This window comes from Rhinolophus sinicus, chromosome 12, assembly GCF_057876585.1.
Source record: "Rhinolophus sinicus isolate RSI-liver-muscle chromosome 12, RSI-T2T, whole genome shotgun sequence".
NCBI classification, from domain to species: domain Eukaryota; kingdom Metazoa; phylum Chordata; class Mammalia; order Chiroptera; family Rhinolophidae; genus Rhinolophus; species Rhinolophus sinicus.
Window position 1 is genome coordinate 48418505 of NC_142512.1, and position 18922 is coordinate 48437426.

General features: G+C 40.3%; 1 protein-coding gene across 3 annotated transcripts in view; it reads left to right on the top strand.

The window, feature by feature from the left end:
* Positions 1-18922, top strand: part of MAP2K6 (mitogen-activated protein kinase kinase 6) — a 110782-nt gene that overhangs the window by 50994 nt on the left and 40866 nt on the right. For 2 of the 3 annotated variants that reach the window (XM_074320883.2, XM_019732990.3), the window contains exon 2: positions 15409-15475. In XM_074320883.2, the coding sequence (XP_074176984.1) occupies positions 15409-15475 (67 nt within the window). Of the gene's footprint in view, positions 1-15392; positions 15476-18922 lie in introns of those variants that run through there. The other variant, XM_088802344.1, reaches the window with a different exon arrangement.

Below are 18922 nucleotides of genomic sequence, written 5' to 3' on the forward strand. Positions count from 1 at the left end.
ATGAAGTGTCAACATAGGCAAATCTATAGAGACAGAATGTAGACTAGTTGTTGCCTCGGACCAGAGGGAAGGATAGTATTGGTGGAAGATGGAGAGTGACTGCTAATGGGTATGATGTGTCTTTTGTGGGTAATAAAAATGTTATAAAATTGATTGTGGTGATGGTTGCACACCTCTGTGAATATGCTGAAAATCATTGAATTGTACAATTTAAATAGGCGAATTGTATGTTATATGACTTATATCTCAATAAAGCTGTAATAATATTGGAGGGTAAAGGTAATATCATGGATCGATAGTAGACCTTGAGGTTTGCAACCCTGGAGATCAAGAATCAAAACTCGTTAGTGAACTTTCTAATATTTCTCAAAAAGCGAAATGTATCACGTGATCTTTGAGACTCATGAATACGTTCTTGAGCTGGGAACCACTTCTGAGTCATTTGTTTCCATGTTTTATGATGAACCACTTAGGAGTGGAGGAGGTTCTTAGAAGAAGTAAGGAAGTTCTAGCTCCCACCTCCTTTGCAGCCTCACATAGTTCAGTTGACTTGGAATTTTCTCTTATACTTCTCGTAGAACGTTAGCTACTTCCTCAGGAGGAAGACTACTTGCTAAAATTTCATTAGAAACTACAGGAACTCCTTTGCTGACCTATTCTGGCTGTTTCTAATGTGTCTTGGCTTCGTGTTTCCTAGGACCTCATGGGAAATCTGGGCAGAACACAATTATATGGGAAAGCTGACTGCTCATCTCTGTCGATATGAGTGCCTCCTCAACTTCCCTTCGCATTGAATTTTCTCTTGGTTGCCACCCTTTATGCCCTTCTGTCTTCTTGTCTTAAAGAGAGACCCTCCTCTCATTTCTCTGAGTCTAACCTCTGTCCACTGTGCTATCAGTCGCAAGAAGTCCACTAGGACCTAGTCCCATTGTTTCTGTCTACTTCTCTGGCCTCTTCGTCCCTTTCTCCCACGTGCTTCTTTTCCTGGCTAGACTGTTGCTCAAATCTCCCATCATTTTTTAGAAAGCAGTAACAAATGTATAAAAAACCCAAACACCAAACATTTCCTTAGATCCTTCTTTCTTCCTCAATATGGTATATTCTTCATGTTTTTTTCAGTTATCTTTTTCAAAAAGTCTATTTTCTTATTTTCATTGATGTGTACTTTTGATGAAGAGACCGAGGTTATGAAGAGGCCTGTGCTAAAATTAAGTCTAGAACATAGCATATCTAGAAAAATTCTGGATGTGAAAGTGAAATGAGGTTGCAACAGGAGGAGAGCAAAGTTTCTAAACTGTTTTCCCAGGCTTTGTGCTAGATGCCCAACAGCCGCAAGCCAACTCAGATTCTGGTTACATGGCCAGATGCAGTGACAGTGTTATTTGGTGTAAAGCCTAGTTTGTTTATTTATTTTTTAGACATTGGAGAATGGAGCCGTTTCCTGGAGAGAAAATACTATTCTCCCTTCACAGAAAATGCCATTAAGATGGTTGTTGAGATGCATTGGGTTTTGTGCATTTATTTTATTTTAAATGTTAAGGTTTCTGGGATATAGCCAGATTTAAGAGTCTCAGTGACCTTGAGTGTTTAGTCTAGTCTGGGACTGGTTAATCCTCTAGTAGGAAGGGAGAAGCAGGTAGCGGTTACCATCAGGATGAGGTGATCAAAGAATCCATTAAGGGACCAGAGCCTCTTTCTTTGATATTGTGAGGGGGCCATCACCACAGACAGCACACATGTCACTAAGACACACAGCGTTTTGCAAACAGGAGCCACAGTCACTTGACCATGGACCTCCTGCTAAAGTAATTTAGGTAGGGAATAGACTTATCAATCTCATTAGAACCCTTTAAGGGCATGGGTGTTAGTTTACAAACATACCACGGAGCTCTCTTACAATAGAAAACTTTGTGACGTTATCCGTAAAGCTGGTGTAGCACTCCTCTCAAATACCAGAGCACCATTTAATGAGAAAACTAGTTTATTGACGGAGTATTTTCCGTTTTAGCCTTAGAGGAACTGAAGTCCAGAAATGTTAAACTATTTTGGGCAAAGTTCATGGTAATATAGCTTTCGTGATTGAGTCTGGATCTCCCGATAGACCTAGCTCATGTCAAATTGGTTCCTGGTAAACAGCTTTCTAACCTGCATTTATTATTTAGAGAAGTCTGAACATGGGAGTAGAAAGCCTGTAAGGGGTTTTAATCCAGGACTTTTTCCTTGGATCCCAGATGCTATATATAGCTCCTGCACAGTTCAGCAATAATCCTTCTACAAGCTAGTGGAAATAGACTTGTGATGAAGAGTAATTACACTTGAAGGACTAACTACAATTATATGGGAACGCTGACTGCTCATCTGTGTAAAATCTTTATGTATATGGACGAGGCCTTTGAAATGGAGGAAGAAATATTTGCCCCATGCAGTTGCAGTGATCATTACATTAAGAATTTATGTGAAAAGCTGAGCACTGTGCATTGCATATAATAAATTATCAATAAATATTAGTTGCTTTTATTATTCTCATGAGAAGCTGCTTGTTAATAGGAAAGCAGCTGCCAAAAATAGCAGAGAAGCCGACCTGGCAACTTGCGGCACTCATTTATCCAGCACGTATTTATCGAGTGGCCCTTGCATGTAGTACTTTGCTTCTTTAATTCCACCAAGGTCAATATTAGTATTCCCATTTTAAGGATGAGGCTGAGATTAATAACTTCCTAAGGTTTTACAGCTAATGAGTTGCAATGTCTTGGTCCCTTCCTGCTAGGCCGCTATTTTTTTTTTTTTTTTTTTTACAGGGTCATGTTGTTAAGTTGTTTTCCAATTTAATCATATATAACTTTGGTGGATATACTTTTAAATCATCAGATTGTGTATAGATATGAGCGGGCACTTCCCCCAGTCCTTTGTGATGCATTCCAACAACAAAAAGACTTGTGATCGTTAACCATCAATAGAATTCAATTAAAATCTAATAAAAACTTGCAACTTAAAGAAAATCTTACAAAATTAGTATATCCAGGGGTCATTGTATATATGACCTCTTCTTTTCTCGGTTAGCCACTGAACCTAGTTTGGGGACACTGTATAGGTAGCTATGTATGAGACATCATGGAACATATTGAAAGTTATACCTTTCACTCACATTTCTGATCATATAGTAGATAGGTGGAACATTCTTGTGCAATAGGGAATTTATATACTTATTTTTGTGCTCAGTCTTGGAGATGAACTGATTTACATGTTTCAAGGTGACTGCCTGGAGCCTATTACCTAAGACTTGAGAACTCCATTTCTTTTGAGACCCTGAGACCCTGCCTGAAGCAATGTTCGTTAATCATGGTGATGACAGCTTATTCAGGAATAAAATCCAAGGGTCTAAGTCTTTCCATAGGACTTTGGAATTTTCCCTTAAGGGTTCCATGAGAACCTGAAATAGTATTGAAATATGAGTAAACGTGCATAAAGAAAACTGTTTTGAAAATAAGTTGCTTGCTTTTGTAAATGAGTGTTCTCTTTTCAGAAAATCTCACATTTAAATTTTGTGTTTTCTCAAAGCAATTTCTTAGTCTATATTTTTTAATTGACCGTCATGAGCCCCTAACTAGAAGTATCACCAGTGGGAGATGCACTAAGCCATCAGAGTATGGGGCAGAACAAAAGGCCAAGGCCAGTACGGCCTTCGGCCAGGCTGTGGTTTGCAAAACATGACTCTCAAAAACACCCAACCTCCCTGGAGAGAAAGGTGATGCGATGTTGCAGAAACAACCATGGTGCCAAGGATTATACTCAGTTTTTTCAGGCTGGAGGGTTTGCGTTTCAAGATGAAGAATCCTGCCTCTTTTTTTTTTTTGATATTGCTTTGGCCCTGATTTCTTTATCTTCTGTTTTCTTGTTGGCAGAGGACGTTAAGAATATCAGAATGTGCCACAGGCCTAGGGAAAGGGCTACATTTCTTATGATTTGTCCTCTGAGATGGCATCACATCAGAAAGAACTGGAAGGAGTCCAGCATCTCCTCCTTCTTTTTTCCAGTGAAGGACATCCACTGAGGACTGCTCCTGACCTATCGGCTAATAACCATTCCTTCTAGTTTGTAGTTAATCTTTCAGTGTTGCTTGTTTTGCCCCTTTATGGTCAGGTTTAAGATTTTCTAGATGTTTCTTGAATCCAGGGATTAGCAATCTCTAAGTTTCAGTCACCAGTGGTAATGCAGGACCACAGGATGCTCTGGAAGGCCAGTGGCAGAAGCAGTTAAGAAGGAAGGAGAGTGAAAAGGGGGTGGTGAGAGAAAGAAAAAAGAAAGGGAAAAATAAGAAATACATTTGTTAGAGAGTGTGGCAGCTTAGGTATCGCAGTTAATGTTGGATTATTTCAGTTAATGTTGAAAGGGAATTTGGTAAAATTCAGGGTCCATTTCTAATAGCTCAGTGTATTAGTTTCTTGTAGCTGCTGTAACAAATAACCACAAACTTGATGGCTGAAAACAACAGAAATTTATTTTCTCACATTTTTGGAGGCCAGAGGTCTGAAATCAAAGGTGTGTCGCAGGTTAGTCTCCCTCCAGAGGCTCTGGGAAAGAATCCATTCCTTGCCTCTTCTAGCTTCCACAAGCTGCCGGCATTCCTTGGCCTTTCTCGGATTGTGACTACATTTCTCCAGTGTCTGCCTCCTTCTGCACGTGGCCTTCTCTATGAGTCCGATCTCCCCCGGCCTCTTGGTTATAAGCACACTTGTGATGGCATTTAGGGTCCAACTGGATAATCTCCTCACCTCAAAATCCGTAATTTAATCACGTCTGCAAAAATTTTACCATGGTAATATTCACAAGTTCCAAGGATTAGAATATGGGCATATCTTTGAGAACTGTTATCAGCCTACTTACTAAAATATGAGTAGCTATGTACTTCTACCAAACTCAATCCAAAATCAGCATAATTTCTTAAAGTGCAAAGCTAGAAATTTCTCTCAAAGTCAGGATCAAGCAACGATGTCTGCAGTGACCATGAATATTTAATAATTTATGGATGTGGCAGCCAATGAACTAATACAAGAGCACTATAGAAGAGGTATACATATTTTAAAGGTCTGTAAAATTAATGTGGAAACAAGTGGACAGATTGACAGGTGTTATTGGGACAGCTGTTTGGGGAAGAGGAAAGAATGTTCCTGCCTTATAAAAATGCAGTGACAATAAAGGAATGTAAAAATTATAAATTTTGTAAAATCATAAAGGTGTGCAAATACACTTGCAAGTGTGCGAATACACTCATGCATGCACGTGAGTATGTGTTCTAACACAACTACACAAAAGGGGCAATGTCTTCTCTTAAAAATAAAACAATAATAATAATAACCTAATATAAAAATGAGCAAATGGCTTGAACAAACCGTATTTGTTGAAGCTGGGGAATGGGTACGCAGGAGTTGATGATAACTATTTTGTTTACCCTCTTACATGTTTAGTAAAATGTTATTAAAAGGGTAGGTAAGAGAAACCAACAAACAAAAAAATACTGACTCCGAAATGAATATGAGTCCCAGTTTAATCCTAAGCTTTTTAGCCATCACTAAGGAAAGAAACACATAGAGAAACATTCACATCATCCATAGGCAGAGGTTGATACCGGAGAAGCCCATTCTTGTGTTTGATAACACACATATTTCCCCTGAGTTTTTATAAACAGGACATTATGAAAGGTAATGAACAATATCCTACAGAGATGAATTTCAGGGGCCTCTTTTTAAGGTGTACCTCAACATGGGTCAGTGGCGTCATGGTAAGAGTGCAGCTCTGGAAATGTAATGGCTGTGTGCAATGTCAGAGGGATAGTGGGTGGGGGGGAGAGGGGGTGATACAGTGTGAGGGATATAAATGATGAATGTCTAACTATTACATTCTTTTGCATTGTTTTGTGCACCTGAAACAACAACAACAACAAAAATGCAGCTTAAGGAGAGAAATTGGATGAAGCTGGGAGAGAAGCAGGATAGACTATCCTGGTAGCACTTTAAGAAGGGATGTAGATGAGGGACTTGTCTGTGTATTTTCTTGCAGTCTTTTACTCTTCAAGCAGCTGGTTGAATCAAAGTTAGACAAAGTTAGGACCCTGCAGTTTTCTTTGGTTAGAAGGGAGGTAATCACAGTGCAATTAAAATTGTGACCTTGGACAAGAGGGAAAAAGAGAATCCACTTCTCCCAAGAAAAAAATTTAGTGCTCTTACCCACTATTCCTCTTTTTGACTTTTAAAAGAGTTTTCTGTGATTCAGTGGCTAATCTTATTTCATCTATTCCTTTATTTTCCCACCCCCACCGTATATTTTGAAGCAAATCCTAGAACCATATTATTTCATTTGGAGACATTTCAGTATCTCTAAAATACGAATGCTATTTTTAAACCTAGCCAAAACTCAAGGAGCGGTTTGCAAAGATCAAACACATCACTAAATTTCTTTGCCACCGATTGCCATGTTTTTATTTTAAAGTGGTGTTTTTAACACCCTTGTGACTGCATTTCCTTTTGATAAAGACTCATGAATGAGGCAGCACGTAAATGAGGAAGGACATGAGCTCAGACCTCGGGGATCCCCCATCTAACCGCTGCCTGCCTCCTACCTTCATCCGGGACTCAGACCACAACTCAGGGGCACCGGCTGTGATTTGCCTTTAGGTTCTTTCTAGAGCACACAGTCGGCACCAGATTGCTGACATGACAAAACAAACTTTAGTTGTACCCACGTCTTAAAAAAAAAAAAAAAAAGCTTCAATCACATTGGGCTGTACGCAAACCATGGGAGTGCTTTCCTCCTTTGAAAAGGACCATTTCGGAACGTGTTGGCATGTTGGCAGTGCTGCTCTGTACACAACGGCATCTTCTCCTCTGACACATCCAGCAATTCTTTGTCCTTCGCTGTCTTCATTCGCGTCTCATTGTCTCAGGGTTCTTACCTTGGCTGCCCATTCTCCTCTTTTTGCCCCCCCCACCCCCAATTAATTTTCTACTTACTGTGTTTCTCCAAAAATAGGACCTACCCCGAAAATAAGCCCCAATTAAGATCGTCAGCCAGACGGACATGTTCAGGACATTATGAGGATGTTCCAGAAGATGACATGACTGTATTTGAATAGATGTAGATTGTTGTGCATGAAAAAATAAGGCATCCCCTGAAAAACGCCCTAATGCATCTTTTGGAGCAAAAATTAATATGAAACCTGGTCTTATTTTCGGGGAAACGTGGTATCTGTTTGTGGCTCCCAGATCTACTCCCCCCCGCCCCCACCTATCTTAAGCTCCCTTTGCCTGCTTGAAATCTGCCACATCCATCCCCCCAGAATCTTACCCTTAACACATCTGACCTGGAACTCCCTAGCTGCCCTCTCCCAGCACCACCCCAACTGGCCTGATGTTCCTTTTTCATTTAATTTTATCTACATATGGAAAAGCCAGGTTACTACTAATTACTACTACTACTATGCTTATCTACTATACCTTTTTTAATTAAAAAAATTTTTTCCAGATAATTATCAGAACCTATAGATTTTGCCTCTGCAAAGTTTAAGCAGCTTATTTATTAGGCAGATTGCTGTGGTCTCTGCCTCTTCTTTCTTTCTTTTTTTTTTTTTTTAAAGGAATTTATTATTTTATTTTTTTTAAGATTTTATTGGGGAGGGGGAACAGGACTTTATTGGGGAACTGTGTATTTCTAGGACTTTTTATTGGGAACAGTGGTGTGTTTTTCCCAGGACTTTCGTTAGCTTCATCCAAGTCAAGTTGTTGTCCTTTCAATCTTAGTTGTGGAGAGCACAGCTCAGCTACAGATCCATTCGCCGTTTTTAGTTGCAGGGGGTGCAGCCCACCATCCCTTGTGGGAGGCAAACCGGCAACCTGGTGGTTGAGAGCACGCGCTCCAACCTACTGAGCCACGTGGCCACCTGGGATCTCAGTGGCAGCTCATTGACTTCATTCTAGTTGCGGAGGGTGCAATCGCTGGCCCATGTGGGAATCGAACTGGCAGCCCTGTTGCCCAGAGCTCGCGCTCTAACCCACTGAGCCGTCCCTGAGCCATCCGTCCGCCCCTGCCTCTTTTTTCTTGGGTGTAATGCTTACTCTGTACATGGGCCAGACATGAAGTATGGCTTTGAAGAGCTTGCATTCTGATGGAAGAGATGGGTTCAATCAATCAGTGGAGGAAGAGAGATTAAAAATATATTCAGAGAACTGTGACCACACAGATGAGGGGTGTTTATTGCCTGTTTTTTTGTGGGAGACTTCCTGAGGAGAACATGCTTAAACTGAGTGTTGAAGTTGACCAGTGGAGGCAGGTGATAAGAACATTTCAGGAAAAATATGAACAAAGACCTGGAAGCTTAAAACACAAAGGTGTATGTATATATGTGGGATTGTGTGTGTGTGTGTATCACAGTTTGAAAGTGTCCTGCAGATATTAGATGAATCTTGTTACGTTATTTTTTTTGAAACATAGATGATATGGGATGACACTTCTCTACTGAAAAACATAGATGACTTCTCTTATATCTAAAATTTTAAAATTATTAGTTATAGCCTTTCAGTCTTTGGATCTAACCTGCTTTTCCAGCCTTCTTTCTGCTACTATCCTCCATTTTGTCCCAAGTAGACAACTCACAATTCTTTGAATATACCACGATGCCTTCTCACCACCAATGGGAACTCATTCTACTTGGAATTTCATGTTGCCTTCCAAAGTCCTGATTGTCAAATCCTACCCATTCTTTTTTTTTTTAGAAACTGTTTATTATGAAAACATTTAAATATATAAAAAGAAGACAAAATAGTACAATGAACACTCATGTGCTCTCAAAGCCTACCGGTTATCAAAGGACCACCTCAAATACCACTTCCTCTGTCAGATCATTTTTTTCTCTTTTACCTTGCCCGATTTCCTCTCTCGTGCTTTGACCTCCTGTGTACTAATGGTATAATACTTGTATACCACACATGCTCTCTGATACTACGGGAACTGGTTTTTATTATCCTCTGATTTTTTTCAAAGCAGAATTTGTTGCTTAATGAACTTTTTGTACCTTTCAGTGTCTACTTTGATGAGTTATTGACAGTTTTTGCTCAAAGATATAGATGGCCCAGTGAGGTGCTTCATGCGGAATTTCTTACTGGCCAGAAAAAATTGATTGGTGATGCGGGAAGTGATAGGAACATGGTGGAAAGTGATCTTGTCATTATAAAGAGAGAAACAGTGAAAAAAGGAAACACGTTACTTAGACATACACTTGACAGGGGGTTCTTTACCCTGGCTGGGATGTTCAATCACTTGTGGAGTTTTTTAAAAAGTGTGTGGTACAGCCACTTTGGAAGACAGTTAGGCCGTTTCTTACAAAACTAATCCTCTTACCATATAATCTAGCAATTGCACGCCTTAGTTATTTGCCCAAAGGAGTTGAAAACTTATGGGCACACAAAAACATGCACACAGATGTTTTTATAACTGCTTTATTCATAATTGCCAATACTTGGAAGCAAACAAGATGCCCTTTAGTAGGTGAATGGATTAATGAACTCTGGTCCATCCAGACAACGGAATATTATTCAGCGCTAAAAAGAAATGAGCTATCAAGCTATGAAAAGATACGGAGGAACCTTAGATGCAAAGAAGCCAAATCAGAAAAGGTTACATACGGCATGATTCCAACTATATGACATTTTGGAAAAGGCAAAACTGGGAATAGTAACAGATCAATGGTTGCCAGGGGTGGGGTGGGGAGGGCGATGGAGGGCTAAATAGGGAGAGCAGAGGATTTTTAGGACAGTGAAATACTCTGTATGATACTATAACAATGGATACATTCATATCATAACACATTTGTCCAAACCCATAGAATGCACAACACCAAGAGTGAATCCTATTGTGAACGATAAACTTTGGGTGATAATGTTGTGTTGGTGTAGGTTTGTCACTTGTAACAAGTGTACCACTCTGGTGGGGGATGGTAATAGTGGGGGAGGCTGTGCACGTGTGGAGGGAGAGGGTATATGGGAAATCTTTGTACTGCCCCTTCGATTTTGCTGTATAAAACTGCTCTATGAAAAAAGGATAAGCCTCTATTCCAAAAAAAAAAAAAAAGCTTCAGATGCTTTACTCCCAGCGATCCTGAGTCTACAGAGCTGAAGTTCTTATAGTCAGTGGGAATCAAGAGAATACGATTCAAGACTGATGAGGTGTTTAAAAAATATAAATTTAACACAAGAGGGGAAGAACAGAAGATGGCATCTGAAGACATAAGCTGTCCAGCCAGGGGGCATTCTGCTTCCTTCATATTTTAAAAATGTAAGCACAAATATGGAAGGAAGAAAAAAAACTAGTATTTATTGAGCATCTATTATATTCCAGACCCTGCTAGACAGCGTGAATAAGTGGTACAGCTGGGATTTTAAATGAGGTCTGTTGATACTTAAGTTTATACTATTTCTACACCATTCTGTTTTTTATTTTAAAATTTGAAGGCCTCAATACTAATGTTTAGAACAGTCAAGAAAAGAACAATACGTGTTCAGTCAACAGGTATTTGCGATTTGTAAGCCCTGGACAAAATCGCTGTCACAATGGAGTTTATATGGGGAAGATAGATAACACATAAGTAATACATCAATGCAAGAATAAGGTAATTTGAGACTGTGAGGAAAGGTATGAGGAATATAAATGGAAGATGGTCATGGAGATCGATTTTAGACAGAGTGGACATTTTAAACTAAAATGTTAGCGATACCCTCAAGTTGCAATTGATTTCCTATTGTGTGCGAAATGCCAGAATGTGAAAGCTGGCCCGTGCGGACAGTGATCCTTAAGGAGTGTTCAGGAAGGTCTGGAAAGGTTCTGTGGGGCGTGTGCTAAGTGGGGTGAATTTGGAAGGTTGAGTTCCTGTCCACAAGAGGGCCAGAGCCCTGTAGGCAGAACAGAAAGGTCAAGTCAAAACTCATCTGCCTCCTGGAAGTCAAAATGACTGCATCTTTTATAATGAGCTTTGCAGCTTTTCTTCCCTACATTTTATGTAATCCCAAGGAAATTTGGCATAATGATTGGACTCTCAGTGGTGGGTGAGATCCGGTGGTTTGGGGCAGTGGCAGCATCTGGGTCCACTTTCATATCGCTGCTGTCGGGCCAGCTTTCTCCCTGCACGCCCTTCCCTCTGCCCTGCTTCATTAATTGCTTTGCATCCGATCATTGCAATTTAATAACATATAATGACGCTTCTCTGCCAATTTTAGTGCCAGCTACCTTTGGAACTTAAGCCTAGATGCCAGTATTAAGGAGAGGGCAGCCAAAGCCTCCAGGTTGCCAGTTACTTGGCTGGAAATCCCATTCACATTGGGAAACAGATTTTTAAAATACATTTGGCACTGGAAGCAATGCCATCCTTTTGTAAAGCTGTGTCAATAATCATAAACCCTCATAACCATGCCCCCCACACGCTCCCCCTTTCCCCCAAAAGCTCAGCCAAGCTGACAAATATTTGGGCGTCATCATAGCCTCATGATGCCACCTTCTGCTGACCCTGTGGGATTCTCTTGCTGTTTGGGTTGGCACCGGAGCACGATATTCTGTTTTATGTAATAAGGCACATGAGAGAAGCCCTTTGTGCTTTGCCTTACCGAGTGGGTGCTGAGCAAGAGGTCTTGCGTACCCCATCATTTTCGGTATGGGCAAAGCTAGTGCACATTTCTGTGGCCTGGTAAATGTTTTCTGACTATTGGCAAGGTTTTTTTTTTTTTCCCCCCCAGTGCTATTTTGCTCTAAGCCAGGATCATAGTGACCCAGCTTTGGCTTAAGATGAATTTTGCAAATATACAGAGGGTGCCCCCCAAAAGGTATGCATATTTTAAGAAAGGAAAAAACTGTTAAAATTCTAATACTATATACTAGATAACAAAAGATGAATACAAGTCATGTGTATACATTTTTTTGGCACTCCTGTGTGTGTGTGTGTGTGTGTGTGTGTGTGTGTGTGTGTGTGGTGGGAGGGCTACAATGTTCTCAGAGAAAACAGGCATGGGTGTGACACAGGCTGATGTAATGCAGTCCTGCATGTGCTCCGTCGGCTGAGCAGGCTAATAACCCTTTGCAGATTGTACCAATAAGAGGATAAAGCTTACCGAACTCTCTCCAGAAGTATGCAGAATTCTCTCGTGGAGAAGGCTTGTTACTAGCATGTAACGTAAGCTAGAGCCTCTTTTCGGGTATATTTTTCATTTTTTCTTTAGACTATCAAGGGAAAAGGCCGTTCACCATCATTGGCCACTTAGCGTTATTATTCATGTTGCTCCCTGTCATTAATTTCTTTATATCAACAATATTAAATGTTAACGTCAGGGGTTGGCAGCCTTGCTAGGGGAACAGATTGCTTCGAAATCAACACAGCTGGAAACTGACCACGTATTGCTTTCCTTTCTTTTTAGAAATGAAAGAGGCATTTTTGTAGAAAGGCTGGAGAATGCTGTGCTGTGCAGAGTTACTTTGCAGATTTATTCCTCCAAGTCTGGTTAATGATTAATGTCACGCCTTGGTGTCCAAACGGACCCACTTCTCCCTTCCTGAAGTTGCAGTTTCCCGGGAACAATACCCGCCCGAGGTTTGCTGCGATCCTCTCTTGAGGGAGGGGGTGGAGTCTGTTCAGTGCCGTTTCTCTCTGCTGAAGTGTGGTCTTCAGAGCTAAGGAAAGAATGCCTTCTGTGGGGGTTTCTCTGCTAGCCCTCCCTGCTACCCTGAAAACCTCGTCGGTGTCATTCCTGATGGCTTCCCACTGGGCTGCCCTTCTCGTGGTGGGCACGTAAGTGAATTACGGAATGTTGGTGTGCGCGTTTGAGATTTTTGTTTTATTTGATCCACTGTTAAAAATGAAGGCAGGGTATTTTCTAATGGTGTAATTCAACTAGGCAGCTAGGTTCTGTGTGTCCTGAAACTGTCATTCTTATTGTTGTCAGAAGAGAACCAGAGGCCCTCTTTTCTCACATCTGGAAGACTTGGTTGTTATTTTGGTCATTTATTCCATGAGTCTCTGTCCCAAAAGGTTTCTCTCTTTCTCTCATTTACTATTTCTTTGTATACGCATGTTGGATGATTTGCTGAGTTATAGTGTAATAACCGATTGCCATTAATGAATTGCGAATAATTCATTGCTTTGGTGGAATGATCCTTTGTTATGTGAAAGTTTCTCAGAGGAGGTTTTCTCCATCAATAGCTGTTTCTCTTGAATCTATTGTGTAAGTGCTGAGTTAGAAATGAAGAGGAGAGAGATGTAAGAATTGAAGAGTAACTTCTGCTTTGGGCGTGCTGAAATGGCAACTGGGAAGCTTTGTTCACAGGTAAAATAGATTTTACGTTTGTTTAGTTTTATCTTTAGAATATCAGGGGAATTATAGGGTTGTATGTGTTGGGATTACCTGAATTAACCTGTCACCTGTACTGTTATATGTACATAGTTATCTGGACAAGTTGAATTTGTTACTCACTTCTTACTAGAGTATCTCATTTAAAATAGCATTCCCGTTAATTTAACCGAGGCCCATGAATGGGAATTGTGGGACTTATGCCATGTCTAGTATTTGGATTCTCACAATCAGATCCCTGGTACATAGTATTATTGTTCCTGGTACATAGGGCAGGTGTATGTATTGTCAGTAACTGACTAACTTAGTAAAATCTGCTAAATGGCCACTGGAGCCCCAGAAATAGGAAAGTAAATGATGAGTTTTTAATCTTATAAAATGTATAGATAAGCCAAAAGGAGGAGAGAATTGAGAAAAGCTGTTATAATGAAGCTGGTCCTAAAAAGCTTTCTCTATGTTGATGACTGCCAAGCATATTTTTTCCTGGCTTTATACAACTTGGCCACATTGATCTAGATTTTGGATTTTTGAATGCATAGGGGAAAACATGACTCACTTATACATTATATTGCACTTTGATAATATGGCCAATTCTGTTTTGAATTTCTTAAGTGACGCTTATCTTTTAATGCGACTGTACAGATTCTTTCTCTGAATGATTATAGTTAATAGCTACTGAAAACATCTCAGTACTCTTTCATGTTATCTCATTTGATTCTCCTATCAGTCCAATAGGTAGGCATTGATGTTGCTTCCTCATTTTACAATTGAGGATATTGAGAGTCAGAGGAAAAGTGACTCTGAAATCTGTGGGTGAGGGGAGGAACCTAATACAAGCTGTTTTTATTAAAAAAAAAAAAAAGAAACCCTCAAAATCCCATACTCCCTCTACCTCTCTCTCTCGCCATCTCTAAGCTTCTTCCATTGTGGAATAGTGGTAAGAACACTAACCTGGGGGTTCGGAGACTTGGATTCTGATTCAGGCTGGGTTATGGTGAGCAGTCACTGAAGCCTTTGGATATAGTTTTCCAGCAAGGAGGTTATAATATTTGATTTCTTCAGTTCCTTTGTGGCTTCAGAATCTTTACGCCGGGTCTTGTCCAGGGCTGGTGTCAGCTCTGCAGTGCTTACCTGCGGTATAAAAAAGAGGTGAAAAAGAAAGTAGAACCATGGGCGTTATATGCAGCTCTGCTTTGGTGTGAAGAGACACAAGATCTCCTTAGCTGAAGAAAATCCTGGGCTCTTACACGGCCGTTTTCTCTGATCTGCTTCCTGAGCTGGCATTTCTCAGTCTGTTCTTTTTGACTCATCAACAAAAGCATTTGAGCCAAGCACTCTTGTGGTTTCAGCCCAGGAATGAACAACACATCAGTTATGTCCCCATCTGGCTCCCTAAGAAGCGATAACCTCCTTGCATGAGCCCATCTGTTATCTTAGTCCTTTTTGGAACAGGGCAAATGTAAATAAATATCACTCTATTCCTCTCTTAGGTATTTTAGCTTCTGGCAGGTGGTTGAGAATGGGCAGGGCAGACAGTGGGAAAGTATATTTTATTTTACTCCATGGTTAACTCTATCAGTTGCTCACGGATCACTTTAGAAAATTGTGGTATCCTGGGATAAGGGTGACTGACTACAGTTGACTGACATTAAAAAAAAAAAAAAAGTATAACCAACACCATCTGCCATCACCACCGTCATGTATTAAGGAAGAACAAAGAAGGTGAAATGACAAACTCTCATCAGGGAGGAAGGGTAGATCTTCCTGGGTAAAGGGAGTCGGCATTCTTATACTGACATTTTCACCGTGCACTGGTGAACAACCTCACCTGTGACCACAGTTTGCATTTGGGAAGCTCTGCTCAGCCTGGTGCATGGGTGCTCATCAGAGACTTCCTGGGTCGGAAGTTCTGAACAGGGAGATGTGAGCTACGTTCCCAGGTCAGCCCTTGTCTCCTGCTGCAGACTCTGCCCCTGAGCTCGTGCTGTGATTTTAAACCTTAACTTTGTCCTTATGTCTTTCCCCATAGGCAAGAAGCGAAACCCTGGCCTTAAAATCCCAAAGGAAGCCTTTGAACAACCTCAGACCAGTTCCACGTAAGTTGGCAAGATGCTCATCTTAATCCAAACACTAGCACTTTGCAGACTTTTGGGGCATGGGGGTTCGTTTTTGGACTGGTGAGAGATACCTTGACTATGGAAACGGTTGTTAGAAGGAAGAGCCCTTTAAGGGAAGCCGTGGGCTCACCGTTCTGAGACCTGAAGTAAACACACTCGGTCAGTCAGTCTGGGTTGAATGGGTAGCTTTGAACTCAGTGTGTCACATTACTGGTTGGCTGAAAATTGAGTGTCCCAAATGCACTTGGCAGAAGGAGCCCTGTGTAAGTCCAGAAAGGTCCCTGGATGTGGACTTTTGGCCTTTTTTGCCTTGTTTCCCCGAAAATAAGACCTAGCCGGACAATCAGCTCTAGTGCGTCTTTTGGAGCAAAAATTAATAGAAGACCCGGTCTTATTTTACTGTATGACTGGGTCTTATATAATATAATATAAAACTGGGTCTTCTATTAATTTTTGCTCCAAAAGACGCACCAAAGGCTGATTGTCCGGCTAGGTCTTATTTTCGGGGAAATAGGATAGATTTGAGCAAACAAGTAAATCGTTGTGAGAGCAACTACTATAAAACTTGAGTTGAGATGGAAAATGGTATTTGGTGAGCACTCAGCATCCTGACACCTAAATCCTATCCCATATAAACAGGAGGCAAAATGAGGTAAAGGAACACTTCTTTATGAGCTGAGGCTTTGGCCCAAATCCCCAAGTAAGCTCAAGTCCTAACGAACCAGGACACACACTCTCTGAGGCTCCCACTTGTTTCTTTGTCTCTCTTTGGGGTGGGGAGGGGGAGAGTCCCTCGTCTCCAGCTGGAGGTGTCTCCACCTCTCAAAGTGTGAGTATGGGAAGAATGGAAGTTATAAGGGAAAAAATCACAGCAGCCGTATCAGAGAGGCAGAGCAAATAAAAGGGGCCATCCCAGTGGAAGCCTGAGTTTTAAGGCTGTTGTTCCTCTCTACAAATTGCCTCTCCTTGTAAAGGTTTTTGACCTTAACTGTCATCCATCCTATCAGAAAAGTGCACGCCCTGGTGTTGGAATGTGCTAGTAAAAATGAATCTGTCACATTTCGTACATCCTACACAAACTTTCCACTGAAGAACCCACCTCTAAGGACAAAGCAGAGTGGAAGGCTATTCTTCAGGGTTCTGGACTGTAGCTCAAGGCCCAAACTCAAGTCAGACTGTTCCTTTTGTGGGCATCTGCCGTTCTCTTCGTATCTACTACCAAGATTGAGGGTTTTTTTGTTTGTTTTTTTATTTTTGCTTTTTTGGACCTCTGGTTATTTTTTTTCTCCTGCGAACCTGTGGACTCTGTAATTAATAACTTTTCCTCTCCAAGTGGTTTCTCAAGAGTGTAGAGTCCAGTATGTGGCTTCTCTACACTACCTGTGTAGGACTTTATGGGGTACACTTGGAAAATTTTTTACTTTGAAGTAATTGTAGAGTCATAAAAGGTTGCAAACATATGTACGGGGGAGTCCCATAAACCCTTCCCCTAGCTATGCCCTCCCCCTCAGTGTTAACACAACACAACTATAGGACAATACCCAAACCAAAAAAGGGGCATTGGTTCAAATCATAGAGCTTATTCAGATTTTACCAGCAACACAAACACTCGTGTGTGTGTGCGCACGCACTCAGTTTTATCACGTGGTAGCCTTACAAAACCACTGCCCTAACCAGGATCCTCAACTGTATCGACACTATAAGACTCTTTCCTGTTATTCCTTTATAGCCACACACACTTCTAACCCCTGTCCCTAATCCCTGGCAACCACTACTTCTTCTCCATCTCCATTTTGTTAGCTCATGATTGTTATATAAATGGAATCATGTGTCTTTTTTGAGATTGGCCTTTTTCATTCAGTGTAATTTCCTTGAGGTTCATTCAAGTTGTCGTGTGTATCAATAGTTCGTCCCTTGTTATTGCTCAGTACCATCCTATGCTATGGATATGCCACAGTTTATTCAACTCTTTCACCTTTGAAGGAGACCTGAATACTTTAGAGTTTGGAGCTTTATGAATAAAGCTGCTATGAACATTCACGTGCAAATGTCTGCATAAAAATATGTTTTGTTTCTCTGGGATCTATGTCCAGGAGTGTAATTGCTGGGTCATATGGTAAGTCCATTTTTAGTGTTGAAAGAACTGCCAGAATAGATTCCAGAGTGATTTGATCATTTTACATTCTGACCAACAATGTGTGAATGGTCCACCTTCTCAACAACCCTGCCAACTGTATCATTGTTTTCATTTTAGCCATTCTGATAGAAGTATAGTGATATAGCACTATAGTTTTAATTTTCATTTCTGTAATAGCTAATGATGTTGAATACTTTTAGGTTTTTCTTTTCTATCCATTTATCTTTTCCTGGTGAAATGTTTGTGCACATCTTTGCCTATTTTATAATTAGATTGTTTTTTTAATGTTGAGTTTTGTGAGTTCTTTATCCATTCTAGACACAAGGAGGTGGCAGATACGTGATTTAAAAACATTTTCTCCCAGTCTGTAATTGGTCTTTTCGTCCTTTCAGTTTGATGAAGTCCAATCTATCAATTTTTCCTCGTACAGATCATGCTTTGGGTGGCAAGTTTTAAACCCTTTGCCTTGTCCCAGGTTCTACAGATTTTCTCCTGTGTTCGTTACTAGAATTTTTGTTGTTTCACATTTTAGATTTACGTCCATGATACATTTTGAGTTTAATTTTTGTACAAGGTGTCAGGTTTAGATTGAGCTTTATTTTTTTTGCCAATGGACTTTTTATTCCTTCAGCACTATCTGTTGAAAAGGCTAGCCCTCCTTCATTTAATTGTTTTTGCTCCTTTGTCAAATATTAGTTGAGCATATTGTTTGGATCTATTTCTGGGTTCTCTGTTCTGTTATATGGATGTGTGTATCTATCCCTCTGCCAAAATCACACTGTCTTGATTGCTGCAGCTATATAGTAAGCCTGTACCCTGGGAAAAGTGATTCCTCCCACTTTGTCTTGTTTTTCAAAATTATTTTGGCTATTCTAGGACTTTTCTTTTTTCATATTATTTTAGAATAAGCGTATCTATATCTTTAAGTAAACTTGCTGAGATTTTGATAGGAATTGCATTTAACATATAGATCAACTTAGGGAAAATAGACATCTTTTACTATATTGAGTCTTCCAATCCATGAACACGGTAGATTTCTCCAAGTATTTAGATTTTTTTATTTTTTAAATCAATATTTTATAGTTTTTATCATACAGATTGTCTGCATTCGGTGTTATTAAGATTTATACTTAAGTATTTCATTTTGGGGGAGCAATTATATATGGTATTCCATTTTTTATTTTCATTTCCACTTGTTCATTGTCAGTATATAGAAATGCAGTTGATTTTCTTTGTTGATCTTGTGTCCTGTTAAACTCACTTATTATTTCCAGTTTTTTGTAGATTTC